At 37.4% G+C, this 20,000-nt stretch overlaps 1 protein-coding gene across 2 annotated transcripts in view; it reads right to left on the reverse strand.

The window, feature by feature from the left end:
- The window catches only part of LOC144958854 (uncharacterized), a 48,488-nt gene that overhangs the window by 1,709 nt on the left and 26,779 nt on the right, over positions 1 to 20,000 (reverse strand). Inside the window, exons 10-25 of one of the 2 annotated variants that reach the window (XM_078891101.1) lie at positions 19,511 to 19,636; positions 18,238 to 18,388; positions 17,696 to 17,773; positions 16,469 to 16,660; positions 15,177 to 15,374; positions 13,346 to 13,492; positions 12,289 to 12,509; positions 11,458 to 11,587; positions 11,072 to 11,289; positions 9,479 to 9,592; positions 9,046 to 9,224; positions 8,364 to 8,530; positions 6,535 to 6,725; positions 4,079 to 4,223; positions 1,522 to 1,697; positions 730 to 820 (exon numbers count right to left, since the gene is read on the reverse strand). In XM_078891101.1, coding sequence (XP_078747227.1) covers positions 730 to 820; positions 1,522 to 1,697; positions 4,079 to 4,223; positions 6,535 to 6,725; positions 8,364 to 8,530; positions 9,046 to 9,224; positions 9,479 to 9,592; positions 11,072 to 11,289; positions 11,458 to 11,587; positions 12,289 to 12,509; positions 13,346 to 13,492; positions 15,177 to 15,374; positions 16,469 to 16,660; positions 17,696 to 17,773; positions 18,238 to 18,388; positions 19,511 to 19,636 — 2,524 coding nt within the window. Of the gene's footprint in view, positions 1 to 729; positions 821 to 1,521; positions 1,698 to 2,972; positions 3,233 to 4,078; positions 4,224 to 6,534; positions 6,726 to 8,363; positions 8,531 to 9,045; positions 9,225 to 9,478; positions 9,593 to 11,071; positions 11,290 to 11,457; positions 11,588 to 12,288; positions 12,510 to 13,345; positions 13,493 to 15,176; positions 15,375 to 16,468; positions 16,661 to 17,695; positions 17,774 to 18,237; positions 18,389 to 19,510; positions 19,637 to 20,000 lie in introns of those variants that run through there. The other variant, XM_078891102.1, reaches the window with a different exon arrangement.

Genomic DNA, 20,000 nt, shown 5'->3' on the forward strand with positions numbered 1-20,000 from the left:
ATAATAATAATAATAATAATAATAATAATAATATAGGTAATAATAAAATAATAATAATAATAAAATAATAACAATTAATATATATAATAATAATAATAATAATAATAATTATAATAACAACAATAATAATAAGATTAATAATAATAATAATGATAATAATAATTTAATGTTTTTATTGCTGTTGATGCAGGCAATGAATGATGTTGATTTTATTGATAAAGATTGAAGTGGCGTTAATGACATATTTAAGTCGGAGAATTAAGATCATTATAAGGATTATGATGAGATATTTTCTTGAACATTATACATGAAATGAAAAAAAAATTTGTACATTCACACACAACCACACAAAGAAAACATGAAGAAATTCTTTTTATAAAAGCCAAAAAAGAAAAAATATATATATATAAAAGACCCAAAATACAAACAAATAAAACAAAACAAAGGAAAACAAACAAAACCTCTACATAATACAAACAATACAAAAATCGCACTATAAAAGCTAATTACATGATTAAGGAAAAAAAATTAAAATGGATGGGTTAAAGTGGAAACGGTTATTCTCAAAATGAAAAAAAAAATCACATCGAAAACCGATGTTAAATAATGTAAGTAATAGAAAGTAAGAAAACCCCAACAAAATCAACAACATACCCCCCCCCCCCCGCCCCCCCCCCGGTTCCATTAAATCAATACGATATAGGAGTAGAAATAACACCAAACACCAACCTGTAAGAGGCATGCTTTTGGCGGCTCCATTGACTGCCGCTGTCACCTGTCTTCCGTCATAGATCATCTTGACGTCATTCACTCCTTGATGCTGAAAGGATGAGTTGATATGTCGTGTACACATGATAACATAAACAAACAGCAATATACACGAATGTTCACCGATTGACCACCAAATAATATAAATCGCTTCTATAGAAGGAACGAAATTGACGTCGCTCAGCTCTTTGTTAATATTTTTATAAAGCTTGTTAGTGATTAGTTCTCACAAAAGCTATATCAAAAGTTACACACAATTTTGTGTGTTGGTATGTTTACTTTGACTGGCGGATATTGTGAGTATTATACCTTATCGTGTGTGTGTGTGTGTGTGTGTGTGTGTGTGTGTGTGTGGCTGCATGAAGGTATGGTGTGGATGAAAATATCTGATGGACTTTTAAAGAACCTTTGATAATATAATGGAAAATGCGCGATAGAAATGTATTTTGTCGTCGTCGTCGTCGTCGTCATCATCATCATCATCATCATCATCATCATCATCGTCATCATCATCATCATCATCATCATCATCATCATCATCATCATCATCATCATCATCATCATCATCATCATCATCATCATCATCATCATCATGTTTTCATGCAGAAATCATTTATCATTACTTTTCTTTTCTTTTTTTTATACACCAGAAAATATTTAAAAATCTCTATATCAGATTTGCTATCAGCCACCACCACGTGTCTACATTATTCTGTGTATATTTATTCACTACATATTTTAAAAGATACTTACCACTGGCATGGATATCATTACGCCTTTGGGGTTCGAGGACGTTTTGAGGTGAAGGGTCACCACTTGTTTTGAAGAGAAGACGTGTATAGTAGGGGGCGTGGCGGAAGTCTTTCCACAGTTGGACACTATATCCATGATGGGGCTAAAACCTGACCTTAGAGCCCGGCGCTGTCGGCCTGAAACAGCAAAAGGTGGTAACAAAATTATATTTTAAAATTTTTCCTTTATTCATGCCGAAGGAAAAATTCGTCTTTAGGCTCTATTTCATGGAAAGAGGAATATATTTGGGTCCTTCTTTGTCTCATAGAACAATCGCATGAGTTGAGTGTTTTGAAATTTAAAGTTTTCCCTCATGATTGTTTGGAGTCCAATATTTTGCTTGCCTTACTAGCGCTTAAAGAATTAAGGAAAGGTAATCAAGATTTTAAAGAGTTATGTCCTTAGCGTTTTGCTCTATAAATGAAATGATAGAAGACCAAGTATTCCAGAAATTTGAGGGTTTTCGACGAAGCTTCAAGATCTTCTGGACGAATATAACCCTCAAATGAGAACCCGAGAGGAGCGGGGGGGCTCTCTTCGCACACAAAGGGACGGAGATAGATACCGGGTGAAGAGATTTTTTCTACCCCCGCCCCTACCTTGCAGTGATTGGGGATATGGGTCTAAGGCCTCCAAAGGACTACTTATATGACAATGGGAAATTTTTTCAGTGACAAAACTATGATCTCACATTTTCTGATCACTTTCATATTAAAATCGTGCGGCTATGTGGTCTAGTGGTATGACACTCGCTTTCGGATCGGAAGGTCCTGGGTTCGAGCCTCGTGCTCGGCGCATAGTTGAGTCCTTGGAAAAGGCACTTTACTCACATTCTCTCACTGTACTCAGATGTAAAATGAGTACCTGGCTGTTAACAGCGTTGTCTTTGTCCGAAAAATTGTAATATCGCATAACAGGCGTCATGTCCCGTCCTACGTGTTAAATGTTGCTGTTGACCAGGGACCCTTGTAAAGCGCTTTGAGCACATTTAGTGGATATTGCGCTATATAGGGCTCACTTTTTAAAATTTCTTTTACAATCACTTTATAGTATGTTTCTCGTCCCCAAGTAACTTGAGTTTTATTTTTATAGCGCAATATCCACTAAACGTGTTTTGTGTGTTTGTCAGTTATACTTCCGGATGGCAATGTTGTGAACTTCTTAGCCAAGCGCATACTATCTATAGAATCCTATTTAAAGAGGCTACGAGTGGACTTACTTGCTTCCATTCCAGCAATCCTTGACCTCAATAAATCGGCAAAATTGTCTTCATAAGTCGTAACGTCACTTCCTTCCTTATGACGTATGGTAACTTAGTAACACTGGCTCTAAACTATCGGAACAATGGCGGACGCCGTATGAAATATTTCTCCGGCGAGCTTAAAAGCGTATCCAGAGGAAAAAAACCCCATCAATTTGATCATGTTTTGACTTTTACACATTCTGATCACAAGGCATATGAAAAGGGAATGAAAAGTTCTCGCCAGCATGAAGAATAAAAAGTAAAGATTTTCTTTGTTTAGAACCAAGATGGCCGCCGTTGCCGGGCGCGTGACATCAGACTACTGAATCCAATTGGGGGGAACTGATCCACTTCTACGCATTGGTAAGGTCACCAATCGACCTTGACCCGGTCTATATCCCGTCCCACTATTTCGATATACCGACGTGCCTAACCAAACAAACAAACATATAAAACTTTGCAGTAAAGGAGGTGGATAAGGAGGGGGAAGGAAAAGGATGAGGTGAAAAATAGGAGATGGACATGAATAAGATGAAAGGGAGAAGAGGAAGAAGAGGAGAAGGTCGAAGAGGAGAAGGAGGAGAACCCCCCCCCCCCACCCCCCTCGCCGGGAAATGTAGGAAAAGTAGAAGAATAAAGATGATAACATTGATTCTACTACTACTACTACTACTACTACTACTACTACTACTACTACTACTACTACTACTACTACTACTACTACTACTACTACTACTAGTAATAATAATAATAATAGCAAAAAAAAAATTCTAATACTAATGATGATGATGATGATGATGATGATGATGATGATGATGATGATGATGATGATGACGATGATGATGATGAAGATGATGATGATAGCGGTAGGAGGATGTTGAGGATGGTGATGGGGAGGGAGAGAAGGAGGTGAAGAAAAAGTCTCCGACAGCAACGACGACGACGAGTAGTAGTAATAGTAGTAGTAGTAGTAGTAGTAGTAGTAGTAGTAGTAGTAGTAGTAGTAGTAGTAGTAGTAGTAGTAATAGTAGTAGTAGTAGTAGTAGTAGTAGTAGTAGTAGTAGTAGTAGTAGTAGTAGTAGTAGTAGTAGAAGAAGAAGAAGAAGAAGAAGAAGAAGAAGAGAAGAAGAAAAGAAGAAGAAGAAGAAGAAGAAGAAGAAGAAGAAGAAGGAGAAGAAGAAGAAGAAGAAGAAGAAGAAGAAGAAGAAGAAGAAGAAGAAGAAGAAGAAGAAGAAGAAGAAGAAGAAGAAGAAGTGAAGAAGACAATTTCTTCACCTAGAGGGATAGGCCTTCCTATCGATGGTCTAATCTGTGTCCCCGTGGCCTGGAAAAGGTCACGAATAGATTGAGGTACTTGGCCATATCCGGCACGAATGGTTCCATTGGGCAGCGTCACTGACCACCTCTGTACAGTGTAGGCCTGAGGGAAAAGAACCGTAAGGCCGTAATGATAATGGAAGGGAAAATATTCACCATCATCACAACCCTGACCACCACCACCACCATCATCATCACTTCCCTGACCACCACAACCACCATCATCACTTCCCTGACCACCACAACCACAATCATCATTTCCCTGACCACCACAACCACAATCATCACTTCCCTGACCACCACAACCACCATCATCACTTTCCTGACCACCACAACCACCATCATCACAACCCTGACCATCACAACCATCATCATCACTTCCCTGACCACCACAACCACCATCATCACTTCCCTGACCACCACAACCACAATCATCATTTCCCTGACCACCACAACCACAATCATCACTTCCCTGACCACCACAACCACCATCATCACTTTCCTGACCACCACAACCACCATCATCACAACCCTGACCATCACAACCACCATCATCACTTCCCTGACCACCACAACCACCACCATCCTCATTTCCCTGACCACCACAACCACAATCATCATCACTTCCCTGACCACCACAACCACCACCATCATCACTTCCCTGACCACCACAACCACCATCATCACTTCCCTGACCACCACAACCACCATCACCACTTCCCTGATCACCACAACCACCATCATCTTCACCCTGACCACCACAACCACAATCATCACTTCCCTGATCACCACAACCACCATCATCTTCACCCTGACCATCACAACCACCATCATCACTTCCCTGACCACCACAACCACCATCTTCTTCACCCTGACCACCACAACCACCATCATCACTTTCCTGATCACCACAACCACCATCATCACTTCCCTGACCACCATAACCACAATCATCACTTCCCTGATCACCACACCCCACCATCATCTTCACCCTGACCACCACAACCACCACCATCATCACTTCCCTGACCACCACAACCACCATCATCTTCACCCTGACCAACACACGCTCAGTGTACTCGTCGTTAACGTATATCAAAGAGCGTGTAGGTAACGATTGTTATGTTACCAAGAGCTCCCACTTCCCGCTTTTGGTGAAGCCACGCATCTTCCGTCTTCTACTCGTATTTTCTTCATTGTATCAGTAAGCCTTGCGCGCTTGATACACGCGGAGCACACCCACCTCGCTGTCTCGCCTGGCACGCAACAATAGCATTGCGGTTAAGAGAAGTGAGAGCTCTTGGTAACTACGTTACCCTACACACTCTTTGCTTATATATAATACGAGTAGCTTGACATTTCCGTAGAAACAAGGTGACGATCTTCGTTGGAAAGTGAAAAGTAAGTTATCGTTTGTAGTGTTCAAGGTAACACATGACCGCATTGGCCGAACTATTGATACTATGCATTTAGCTATAATGCTCAAAAATCCGATATAATGACCCAGCACACAAAACTATGTGTATCGTTCCTGTCACAGTAAAGGTTGTTCACAATTATCTTATTAAATTTTATTTTATTAAGAACTGAATTCATCTCACTCCAGTTATATTTCGGTATGCTTAGATAAACTTTACCTTCTAATATAGATCGTCTTTCCTTTTATAGCCTTCCCTCGAATTAATTTCTAATTAGTGAATACTTTTCGTTCTACATTCTGTCACGTAGCCACTTATTATAAAAGCTGATAGGTCTAACATTTTACACTCACTTCTCTTCACAATCTATGCCGGACGGCCAGTCGCTCTATTCCTTCTATATACTGGAAGATTTTTATCTTTTGGGACTTTGTAGATATTATATCTACACCATTAAGACGCCGGAGCTTTTAACTTTGATTGTATAATCTTCAAGGATCAAACCCGAGCCCGCTGTCAAAGGATTACATAATAACCCCTTACCAATTGCCTGGAAGTGGAATTTTACGAGCCCGATCCTGTTATCAGAGGAATAGATCATCCAAGCCCATCAACTGCCTGGAAACGTAAACTTACGAACCTGACATATTATCATAAGTTACGTAAAATATTCATATCTCTATTTGTAACTGCACGATCACTATTTATCTCTTTTAATTAAATTTCATCATTATTTTTATTTCATAGTAAACAAATCGTTAATTGTTTTTCATTTATAGTAATTAGTAAATTCTGGGGCCTCATTCTACATATATCTTTATGCATAGTCGAGTAGCTCTTTACTCACTTGAGACCATGACAGTTCCTTATATATATATATATATATATATATATATATATATATATATATATATATATATATATAAATATATATATATATATATATATATAATGAAACATATACTCCTATATATATATTTACAGAGGACTGCTTACCCCGGGTAAAAATAGTTCACCCTTAATTGTTGATAGGATCCCAGATGGTAACGACCCTTGACCTTCCAGCACCTTGATCCCTGAAGGTCTTTTAACCTCCCAAAATGTTCCACTTCCGTCTTTTCTTGCAGATGTAGTCACGGTGATGGCTGAATTGGGCAGACCATTCAAAGTGGCAGCTGGTATCTCTCCTAATGGTAAATGAAGATGATAGTGACAATAATAGCAAGCGGCGACGTAAGTAGAAGGGAAAAAACGCATTGAAAATAAAGATTTATAACCTTTTTGTACATTTAATTCAAAGACCAGATGTAACTCAATAATTGTGAAAATAAAATTCAGAAAAAGTGTTGAGCGGGCACTGGTATCAATATTGGTGAGAAAGATAGGGTATGGAAAAGTGCCGGATGAAAACAATAATTGTGTCCCACCGGCTCAAATCAGTATTGTGTCGCAGAACATTAGATTCCAAAAGCTGAGTTTTAAGTGCTTTAACTACACAGATTAAGACTTGAATAGTTTACGAAATAGCACTTCTTATTTTCAATGGGGCATATCGGATTTAACCATAGCCATCGGTAAGTTATAGCCTGACACTGAAACCCAAAAAGACTGGCATTTTGACGTCATTATTTGGTTTGTGCACCGCCTAGTGAGTTGTCGTTAGAAGAGCTCATGGAAACAAGTGGTCCCATTGGTTGAACTAATGAATACAACTATTGATTTGTTTTCTTTTGTGGCCAAAGACTGGCATTTTGACGTCATTTTTTGGTCAGTGTCAGGCTATAAGTTAACGATGGCTACGATTTAACCCTCTCCTTACCAGCCATTTTCAGGATTTCCCCCAAAACTTCACACCCAACTAACACAAAGAAATATTTTTGTCACCTAAACACAATAACACAATAGCAGTAAAATTCTTAAGTTAAATAATGTCTTTATCAAAACATGCTCTACAGCACACTGTTCATTTTCTTTAAATTTTATGATGTAAAAAATCAATTTGAATAAGAAAACTGTTGGTTGTATCGTAACGAATGTGACGATTTTACTGTAGTTGGTAAGGAGAGGGTTTAAAAACAAAACCATTTCATAGTTTAGGCCTAAAAGTTAGTTCTTTATATGTTTTATGTCGCTATATCACTGGACTGAGACACATATTATGTATTAAATCCCAATCTAAATTTATGTCTACAGGGAAACTTGGATTTTACGAATTAATTTCCAATGAATCTCTAACATCTCTTTACCAACTGCAGGAAAATAATCACATCCTTTACGATACAATAACCATTTTCCTTTTTCATATTCTAATTATATACCACAAAATTTCAAGATTAAAAAAAAATATTTATGAGAACTTAATGCTGTTATGAAAAACTTGTTTTGTTGCACTATTTATGTTTTGTAAGGAGGAAAGAGAGGCAGCAGAACCAAGCCTAGACCCACAGTCATACTACGTGAGCGGCAACTGCAGTAGCGACTGCCATGCCGTGCAAGGATCGGGGTGTTCTTATTGCTTCTAAGTTTGTGTGTAAAGAAATCAATATTTGTATTGGGTAGATATGACATATCGGGAGATAATCACGAAAACAACAGGTAAGGAGAGAGTTAAGATTTATGTGGTGAATTAAATAAAAATAATCACAATATCACGGTATATGACATGTTGTTTCTACTGGGCGCCTAGAAGTCACAGATTTATCTCACTAGGTGCTAATGCTACATCTGTCATACTGGGAAATAGAGCGTTTGAAGACTAAAAATTTGGGATAATCTCATGTTCCATGAATTTATGACTCAGTGATACACATTTTTCTCAACCATACCTTGTCCAGATTCCAAGACGGTGCCATTGCTAGTGACCACTGACCATCTCCTGGTCAACAAATCTGGTTTCAGGTACTTGGAAAGACTAGACGCCAGTCGGAAGGTGGACGGGAGAGCACCTGATCCTTGCTGCAACTGAGTTCCGTCAGGTCTTGAAATCTGCCATCTCGAAAAAGTATATATGCAAATAAGATTTGAAGATGAATATAACCCCATAAAATATCCCTACCTATCAATCCTCTTTGCTTTTTTTTTCAAGAGTCTGTCCCTTTTGAAATAGCACAGACGTCAGCCAAATTGCAGCAAGAAAAGTGAGCAATAGGAGTTTCGTTACTAGCACAAAGGAAACAACAACGCCGAAAGCCGCCCCCGAGTGGAATTGCAACGCCTTCTCAAATGAGACCTTCACTTATGAGAAATTTCTGGGGATTAACAGTGTGGCGTCTCTGGGGGGGGGGGGGAAGAATAGCTTCTTCTCCTTCTTCTTCTTCTTCTTCTTCTTCTTCTTCTTCTTCTTCTTCTTCTTCTTCCTACCACCACCACCACCACCACCACTACTACTACTACAACTAATCTTCTTCCTTCTTCCTCTTCATATGAATCTATTGATTCTTTTAATGATAGTGGCATTGCTGTCATTATCCCATTATATTATGTAATAATTTGTTTGTGACTACTTACTTTTCCAAGCTGGTTCCCCTGAAAAACAGGCGGACCAGCGTACCAATCATGAACCCAGCGTATCTATTCTTGACGTCCACAGGGATGGAGCCTGTCCCTTCTTGGAGCACCACCCCAGCTGGCTCCAGGATGAACCACCTCTCTACCAGTGGGGTTCGAATGTCAAAGCCGTACTGTTTCTGTAGAGAATATAGGAAGTATTGGTATTGATAGATGAGAAGAAAATATCATAATGATGTCTTTTAGAGTCAAAAACATTCTGAAAACGATTTTGCCACAGCCCCACATTTGCCACAGTCTGCAAAAATCCCACGTATTTAAAATTTTGGCCAGATAAGTCATGCTTCAAATCTCGATCTATTAAAATGACCCTCAACTCGCAAACAACTCTCGAATTTGGATCTTCGCAAGTTTGGAAATATCCGAATCTTACCTGAATGCGTTGCGATACAACTCCAGTGCCCGATACCAATACTCGACCAGTTCCTCGGTTTGAGTCCGACGATACGATACTCCATTTTTGCTGGTTGGTTGATTCAAATGGTTCCTGAAATTAGAGTGCAAAGACGTGGGGAAGGGGGTGATTGATGACGGGGATGTGAGAGGGGGTGTAGTAAAATGATATTCTCTTCAAATAAATTTAGCAGAGGTTTTAATTCATAAATGTTAAAATTCAAAAGTTTAATAAAGGCAATGTAATAAATACTGCAAATTCAAATTATGTTTTAAAATTTTTCTACCGTTTCATAATCTACAATGCGCTTTACAATCCATCATTTATTCCCTTAGTTCCTCTGGGAGGTGCATTTTTTTCACTGACAATCTTCATAGATCTGTTTATGCTTAATGGTATAAAGTGCCTTATAAAAAGATGCATGAATTGTTGCAAGAATAAAGAAAATTCCGCACGCACAGAGATAATTTAATTTACAAGAACAAAATGTATTTTCCCTTAGATATTTGCAATTGGCTGGTTGTTTCAATGAAAGAGCGCCCCGCCTTTTTATATTTTGGTTACAAAAGCTTAAAATCTTTCATTGTATTTAACCAGTTCATTGTCGTACTCTGGAAAGACACTATGTAAAATTTCAAAAAAAAACTTATTTCAAACATTGATTGATTTAAATGGCGCTCATCTTGGCAAAAACTCTCAAACCTGGATACTCGCGAGGTCTTCATTAAAGTCACAGGTTTGAGGGTGTTTGCCAAGATGAAGGTCATTTAAATTGATCGATATTTGAAGGACGAGTTTTCTGACGAAATCTTAAAATAAGTGTCTGTCCAGAGTACAACAGTTAACTGGTTAAAATGCCAAACTTCGTGCAAGATATACACGGGGATTGGATAACAGAGACAACAAAAATAAATTTAACCTATATGGGTTTCGTTTTCTCTCTCTCTCTCTCTCTCTCTCTCTCTCTCTTTCTCACTCTCTCTCTTTCTCGCAACACACACACACACACAGACACACAGACAATCTCTCTCTCTCTCTCTCTCTCTCTCTCTCTCTCTCTGTATGTGTATGTGTATGTGTGTGTGTGTGTGTGTGTTATTAGATATTGGCATATTATAGCATGTAAATTCATTGTGGTCCCGGTAAATCTGTTGCTAGATCATTTGACACACTAACTAAAAGTATCGACTAGTATGGGTCCACGTAGAGTCTGAGTTTTTATTTAACTAGTTTAACATCCAGCTGTGATTGGGTAGCTGGTTCACTAAATCTGTGTGAAAACCCCATGCAGTAGACCAGAGTGTTTGCATGTGAAAAATTTGTTACTCTCCACTAAACGTTGCAAGAAAGTGAAATAATTCTCTAGTTTCATTGACCTCATAGCATTTAAAGACTTAATAGGAATTATCCTTTGGGCATTTGCCCTATAGAATAGTTTAGAATTACATAATTTCATATAGTTTGCATTGTATCATTCACAGACAGTTTTACACAACTTTGAATGTCAGGAAAAATGTATCAATACGGCAATGTAAACCCGAAAAATACTATCATAGAATACTGGTATCTTACTTGAATAAGAACTCGATTATTTCCTATAGGCGTGTAGACGATTCCATTCACCAGTTTAGGGGTGGTGATCTTACTAACATCCCCTAATTGAATGGTATCGACCAGTCTCGTTCCAACCCCTGGCCAGGAGGAGTCCACGGTGATGCCGTATCGTGGGTCCCTTGACACTGTGCCGCCTTTGGAGATCTGGATGACCTCCAGAACTTTGTCAGAGGCACCTTCAAGAAGAAGGAAAAAATAGTTAAATAGTAAAAATGCACATTTTCTATATAGTTACGCCGTTTATGCATTGTTTTGTTATACTATACTAAGATATTACTATATACGAGTATATGGTGTTTAGAAAAACATATAGAAAGGGCGATGCTTATTAATATAGATTCTACCTCTTGGTGTCGGTGGTCTTGGTAGCCTGTCGGAGATGGTCCGGACCACGATTTTAGTGTTCATGTTGTTGTGTCTGGTGCTGTTCTGGTACCAGGATTGGAATCCCCAGCCGTAATGGTCATTCCAAGGCTAGAAGGTTTGGGTGGGGAGGGGGAGAGGGGAAGGGTAGAGGAGAAAGGTGATGGAATGAGAAAGGTAGTGGTTGGGGCGGGGATAGAGAGAAAAAGGGGATGGGAGGGGGGGGGGGGGAGAGGATAAGATGGTAGAGAGGTGTGGGAGGGGGAAGAGTGAGGAGTGTCAGAGATGGGAAGAATGAAGAGGTAATGACTAATGTCAGTTTTATTTACGATTACGTTTTTACTAATCAACAATTGGGGTTTCCAAGATAAGAGGTGAAATATTGACTATCGTGCAGCCGTTGGAAAAACGTCCGGAATTCCAAAAAGTAAGAGTTAAAAAAACAACAACAAAAATTGAGCTTTTGTTTATCGCAATATCCACTAAACGTGCTCAAAGCGCTTTAAAAGTGGTCGCTGACCAACAGCAACACGTTACATGTAGAACGAGACAGGACGCCTGTCGGACGATATTAAACATTTTTGGACAGAGACAACGCTGTTAACGGCCAGGTACTAATTTTCCACCTTAGTACGGTGAGAGAATGTGAGTAAAGAGCCTTTTCCAAGGACTCAACTATGCGCTGAGCGAGGCTCGAACCCAGGACCTTCCTATCCGAAAGCGAGTGTTATACCACAAGACCACATAGCCGCACATATTTAAGGAATCGTATATTGTACGAGTACAATTGAAAGTAATCGTTTATATTTTACCTTCTTCCCAGCCGCATCCTGAATCCTATACTTGAAACGAATCATAAATTTATCATTGAATTCTTGGCTTGCTGTGCCTGGAATAGACAGATATCCCTCTCCGTTGAAGTAAGCTTGGCCTTTTTTGGTCACAGCCATCTTGTAAACATTGATAGGTTGGGATTTTGGAGAGGAGTCCACAAATTTCCCATTAAACAACAGCTTGACGAATGGTGAACAAGCTAATAATAAAGGAAAGGGAAGAAAATAGAAAACAAGTATAATTATCTTCTTCTTCTTCTTCTTCTTCTTCTTCTTCTTCTTCTTCTTCTTCTTCTTCTTCTTCTTCTTCTTCTTCTTCTTCATCATCATCATCATCATCATAATCATCATCATCATCATCATCATCATCATCATCATCATCATCATCATCATCATCATCATCATCATCATCATCATATTATTATATATTATTATTATTATTATTATTATTATTATTATTATATTATTATTATTATTATTATTATTATTATTATTATTATTATTATTATTATTATTATTTATTATTTATTATTCTTATTCTTCTTCTTCTTCTTCTTCTTCTTCTTCTTTCTTCTTATTTTTTTTTCTTCTTCTTCTTCTTCTTCTTCTTTCTTCTTCTTCTTCTTTCTTCTTATTACTATTATTATTATTATTATTATTATTATTATTATTATTATTATTATTATTATTATTATTATTATCATCATCATCATCATCATCATCATCATCATCATCATTATTATTATTATTATTATTATTATTATTATTATTATTATTATTATTATTATTATTATTATCATCGCCATCATTATCATCATCGTCATAGATTAAAATTGATTAATCATTATCAATCGTTACTTACATAACGCACACTTACCGCTCTAAGGCAAATCTAATGATTTATGAAATTTATTTGTTTTATTAAAAATAATAATGCATATGGCCCTGATGGCCTAATGGACACATTCAGATGTAGATATTGATTTTAAAAAAAAAACATTGTTAAAGGTTTATTCTAATCTAATGTTTCCCTCACCGAACTGAGTAGCTTCATAAGTACAAGAGCATTTCTTGTGGTTATAAACCTGACCTTGTCCACATGACCTCCTTACATTACCTTGACCCGGTACGACTTCCAAGTAGTCGTAAGGGGTGTCGGGATTGGGCCTGTACTTGCAAGCACCTTCGGGTTTCAATATAAGATAAATATATTGTTGATCAGTTACAAAATAAATCATATACTATATATAAGGTGGTGAGATATTCTAAAACAAATCTTTACATCGAATCTTCAAGATCTTCTGCCCGAATAAAATCTCAAAAAGGGACCTGGGAGTTAGAGCGGAGGTGGAGTCTCTGGAGAGTCTCATTAAAAGAAGAAGATGGCAATGGTTGGGGCATGTCTGTCGCAGACCTGATGAGACATTGATAAGGAAGGCTTTGCGATGAACACCCCGAGGAAAGAGGTAGCGTGGCCGCCCCAAAAGACACCTGCAGACGAACCATAGAGAGGGACCTTTTGCAGAGAGGTCTGTCCCTTGAGATGGCCCCAAGAATAGAGGCTGACAGGACCAGGTGGAGAACCCTTGCATCGCCTCAAGTGACATCAGGCCCGGAGAGGTTTAAGTAAGCAAGCAAGTATGTAAGTAAGTAAATTGAGGATTTATAATAAAGTAAATCTATACATTTAAACATCTCATCATCAGTATATGAATCTTCACATTTATTACGATATAAACAACAATTTTCTCATTCAGATTCATCTTATAAAACACATAATTTGAAGAAAAATATGTGTTATATTTACAAATACTTATTGCTATTTTGTAAAGCTTGTTTTGCTCAACAATATCATGTATAACGTGTTCATAATGCATTTAAAAATGAGTTTTAAAATTCAGATTTGTTTGTTGAAATATAAACCATTTCCCAACTCGTCTTTCTTGTCGAATAGTAGTGAAAAGATGGACGTGTAGCTCTTTGCTCGTGCTCAAATATACTTTCTTTTAAAATTGTTTTTTTTTCTTGGCATACATAATCATTAAAACCGTTCTATTATTGCCGGTTGTAAATGACTTTGTTTCAAAAAGTAACAAAACACAAACCTGCCATTTACATCATTAGATCATAGTGCAACCTCAGACACGATGTGCCATAATACCATCAAATTAAAATAAAAAAGGGATGAGATTTTAGAGCTTTCGAATGTTTCCTGTAAAATCCTGTAAAATAATACCAGAAGCTATTATGCTAAAATACAAAAGTCAAATCTTACATCTGAAGTTCCACAAGGCACTTTTTTAAAACTATAATTTAAGATTTACGTGACACCTTTGCCAACTATGCATGACAAATTATATCATGTTCTTCAAATATCATTTTTATTTCTTGAGAAATGTATTCCGACTAAATCTGCGTTGAATGTCATAGTGACATTAAAGAGTGTGTGATGTAAACTAATAAATGTCACTGAATTAAAACCAAAATAGTTGTGACAGGCTATGCAAACAATTAAGGAATGTACACATTAAGTAAAATAGCTACAGACTTCCTAAAAGACTACGCTATTTAGGGCCATGTACTCATTTTACACCTGAGTACGGTGAGAAAATATGAGTAAAGATATTTTTCCAAGGACTCAATTTTGCGCCGAGCGAGTCTCAAACTCAGAACTTTTTCGCTCCGAAAGCGAGTGTCATATCACTAGACCATATAGCCGCACAAACATAATTAAAGTGACAAAAATATTGTCAATCATTATATTAAATGTATATATATATATATATATATATATATATATATATATATATATATATATATGTGTATGTATGTATGTATGTATGTAAATACATAAATATGTAAATTACCCATATTGTCTATAGTGACATCCAAGGGACATGGCTCCTGACAAGCGGCGTTCTGGGTACATCCTTGGCCGTTCACGTAAGCATAGCCAGCTTGACAACACATGGGTGTCGATCGACTGTTGGAACAGCGCCAGTAACCACGGCAACCAGAAGACGCGGATGAGTAGGTCTGGCCATTGTACATACTTCTACATCTGTCTGAGTAAACAGAAAATTCACAAGTGGTTATAAATAATATAATGTGGTTGATGTCATCAGCGAGTTGTTGTCGTTATTAAACAATGGGTTGATCATTTCTTATCCCCTATAATGTATTAGAAAGTAGAGAGCTGTGGCGTTTGTCTGAAGTCTGGGATCGTGAAAATACAAACGAAAGAGTGATAACGTCCATTGTCTGTGTTGTGCTGACAAATGGTTTGTACCCGAAACTTCCATTGTTTGTTGTTGTACTGACGAAGGGTTTGTACCAAAACGTCAATTGTCTGTTGTTGTACTGACGAAGGGTTTGTCCCCGAAGCGTCCATTGTCTGTATTGTTCCCATCCGAAGCCTCTCCATTATCACTCTTTCGTTTTTACCATAATATAATCGATAATAGCAATACTTTGTGTATTGGTTACGCTGTCTTATAAGCCAAAATTATATCTGAGAGTTTTACTGAAAATAATTTATCTAATAACTTGTCTACCAGTTCTGGCTAACCAAACAAGAGGATTATTACAATAATCATGCAGCCATATGTTACCCTTCGTCTCAAAACGGTATTAAGTCGGGATGACTAAGATACTGAAAATTGAATTTGTAGCCAGAAATATCAGAATTATGTTGATTTTGTTTGCTTTATAGAGGAGAAGAAATATCATATTTTACTGTGGTAAAAACCAACATTTCATATTTTTGACCAGTTTGACGTTAATTTGACTTTTTAGCATCTGGTCCATCCCGACATAATACCGTTTTGAGACGAAGGGTCACATATTTGTAATACACCCTGTTAAAGATTTATTATATAATATGTTGTGAGAACTAATAAGAATCCATAATTTTTAAAAGGTAGATAGATATAAACCGTAATAATCAATTGTTTTCAAATATTTTTCTAGGTTTACGTTTTGAACATATTCGTATAGCAAAAATAAATAAATTATAGAGCGAGTATGACATTTGTCATTGTGCGATAAGTCGAGTTGATCACGCGATGTGCGTCAATGTTCTTTGCCAGCATGATAATAACGGCTACATACTGGGAGTAAAAGACCTCTCGTCGTTATACCATTTATTTTTGAGACTTACCTTTAGGACAGTTTACGTATCTGGCGTCGAGACAGGAGACAGCGTCCTTACTCCAGAACAATCCAAAGGGACATTGTTTGATCTGCGGGTCGTAGGAACCTCCACGGGGGACACACATTACGAAGGATGTACACTCATTCGGGTTGGAGTTGTATCCAACAACTCCCTCCACCAAGCATTCAAGACATTGGGCTGAAAATGGGACAAAGTATAACAGTTAACGCAATGCGAGGTTTTGAAGGATGGAGATTTCAGAACCCAGCCAACTCCCCTCCCCCCCCCCCCCCCCCACACACACACACGCGCGCGCTCACACAAACTGGTTTTGCTTTCGAATACCTCCTACACCTATTTAACAAAAAATAAAGTAAAATAAAAAAGATAATAATAAAATTCACTTTCTTCATCCCTTTGGGAAAACTTGTCTTTAGGGTCTATTCCAAGGGTAGACTGGAATAACCCAGGCGTCAGCCGCAGTGGGAGATCGAACTTGGTCCATTTCGGTTACGATGCAAATTTACGTTGGGCGGGAGCAATCATTCAGAACTGTGGTGCCAAATCGATGCAGAATGGAGTCAAATGATTAGCTGAACAGGCAGGCGACACAGGTTTGGGTTGGAATTGACTCCTACTACAATTCATTCCTGATGATGAAGATATTCGCCCCTCCCATAAACGGCGAAGTTATTGTAATCATTGACAGAATTGGGCGGGCAATATTATGATCGATTTCCTTTCACTTCGCGCATGAAATATTTTATTTACACCCTTCAATTTTACGTACAAGCCCAATTAGTCACAATCTAACTTTGCCGCAGAAAAGATTTTAAAAGAAAAAAAAAAGTAAGATAATTTAAGGGAAACACTATCTAGTAAATCAATGATCAAAAGTAATCACAAAGATAAGTTAATATTTTGATGACGTCATTACGGTTCTTTTTCAAAGGCCAACGAGAAGAGGAAAAGTAAACAAAGATATTTGTTGTTTTCTCGAATAAAGCATTTATCTAGAGTGTTTCTCTAATCAAACAAACTACCTAGAGTACCTTACTTAGAATCAATAAAAGACAAAACTGGCATCAAACTTTGATTCTCCTCTTGATGACGTGCTATATATGAAGGATTTCAATATATTCAATATAAAGTGTATACAGCATCCTGATAACAGTTTATTAAATGGGAAAAGTGTTTAAATAATAGATCACCCTATAATTGGTCTATACTTACGTGGTATGGGTCTTGGCGTGGACACGGTGGTAGTTGTGGTGGTCGTTGATGATGATGTAGTGGTTGTCTCCTGGATGGCTGTTTGAAACATAAAAAAGAAAGTAGATTATATTTCAAATCTGAAATTATCAAACGTTTCGGCAAGCGCTTTTAAAACTTCTACGTTATAAGTTGTGCGATTAATTATTTAAAAATTGTTAAAAATATAATAATAACAATAACAATAAAAATAATAATAATAATAATAATAATAATAATAATAATAATAATAATAATAATAATAATAATAATAGCATTTCCTTTACTCATCCCCAAGGGAAAATGTGTCTTTAGAGTCTATTCCAAGGGAAGACTGGAATAACCCAGGCGTCAGCCGCAGTGCAGCGCCGCAAAGTGAGCTAGGGCGAGGTGACTTGCTCAAGGCCACAAAACGAGGAGGCGAGTAGTGAAACTTGGTACCTTTTGGATAAGAAGCAAAGACCGTACCGCTGAGCCACGCTGTCTCATCATATTAATTTCAAATAATCCTTTTTACTTCTTACCAGAACAAATATTGTCCCTGAGGAGCTTGACCATGCCAACCAAACTGCTGAAATCGGGAGCGTCAAAGAGAGTCTTCAGAGATGTGGCCATGTCTTCCTTCTCCTCGTCAATGACTCGCCGACCAACGCCTACCACGAAAATAGTGATTCCCTGCATGGGTGGAAGAAATTAATAAGATTGTAAAATGTGATTCACCTCGTAATCTGGTATTGTGTTGGAATGTGTTAGGAATTATCGAACTGAAGGTCAAAACGATTGGAATTTAATCATTTACCTCCCTCTCTCTCTCTATCTCTCTCTCTCTCTCTCTCTCTCTCTCTCTCTCTCTCTCTCTCTCTATCTTTATCTTCCATTTTTTTATTTTTCCCAAAACTGCATAACCATCTAACATAAAAATAGATTATTTATACTCTATCTCAAAAGGAAAAAGAACATGATATAAGCTTATATGATTATGTTCAACAAAACAAGCTGTACAATACAGATAATTAATTTAATTACACTATAACAAACAAAAAATTCTTTAATTTTTGTGAATGTATGAGGAAAATAATGGTTGTCATGAAACGAACTTCACGATTTTCTTATGGTTGGTATGAATCAATGAATGAATATGACTGCGCTGTCTCTATGGAAACTTGCTCTGAATGTGTGTTACTTTAAGTGTATCAGTCTGTTTCTAGTATTCAGTTAGTAATTTAATTCCATACATTTCTGACCAGTGCAAGTGTTCTTAATTTTTGAAGGTCATCATGTGTGTTAAGGTACTGAGGCAATTGGATGTCTTCTTGTGTTGCTGAAATCAGTTCTTCTGTTGTTGTTTCTAAATATATTTGATATTCTTTAGATCTTGATTCAATGTTGTTGGAAGAGAAGCTGGCGTACGTCCTCTGTATTTAGCTCCTTGTTTGAAGTAATCATCAATTGGGGTTTGTGCTGGAATAGTTTCATCTCATATAGTTGGTATGGAGAGGATTAAAGATTTGTCTTTTGATTTAAGAAATAAAATTGACTCTTCTTACTGACGACATCTGTGTTAACACGCATTGACCTTAAAATTCAATTTCAAGCATCAGGTTCAACCCAATATTACAATTTCGACACCGAAGTCCCAGGTTTGAGAGTTTTTGCCAAACTAAGGGACAATTAAATCGATCTATATTTGAAGGACGAGTCTTCTGGCCAATTTTTAAAAATGTCTTTCTCGAGTACAACAGCTAACGGGTTAAATAGATGGATTACAAAAGGAAATAAAATGAAAGAAGGTCACACCTCGTTCTTGGCGAGAGCTGCTTGATCCCGAGTATCGGAAGGATTCGAACTCAACCCGTCGGTGATGACGATGGCGATGTGTGGTACGCCTGGACGAGCTTGGCTTCTTATCATGTCTCGAACAGTCTGAATAGGGAGTAGAGAGAAGGGGAACGAGGGGAGGGAAGAGATAGTGGGTGTGATTAAATAATCCTGAAGGCATATTGTGATATTCAATTAGCAAGATTATATGTCCCGTCCTACATGTTAACTGTTGCTGTTGACCAGGGACCCATTGTAAAGCGCTTTGAGCACATTTAATGGATATTGCGCTATATAAAGCTCAATTATTTTTTAAAGATATAATCGCTGATAAATTTTGGACTTGATTTTAGAGTAACCCAGGAAGTCATTGAACACGTTAGGTGGAGACTGACGCGCTACACATTATATATATATATATTCTAAAATTTCAAACTTGGTTAGATTTGTGGTGTACAAAATTGAATAT

The sequence above is a fragment of the Berghia stephanieae genome, chromosome 13 (assembly GCF_034508935.2).
Source record: "Berghia stephanieae isolate SIO BIC M18660-M18661 chromosome 13, UCSD_Bste_1.3, whole genome shotgun sequence".
Classification (NCBI taxonomy): domain Eukaryota; kingdom Metazoa; phylum Mollusca; class Gastropoda; order Nudibranchia; family Aeolidiidae; genus Berghia; species Berghia stephanieae.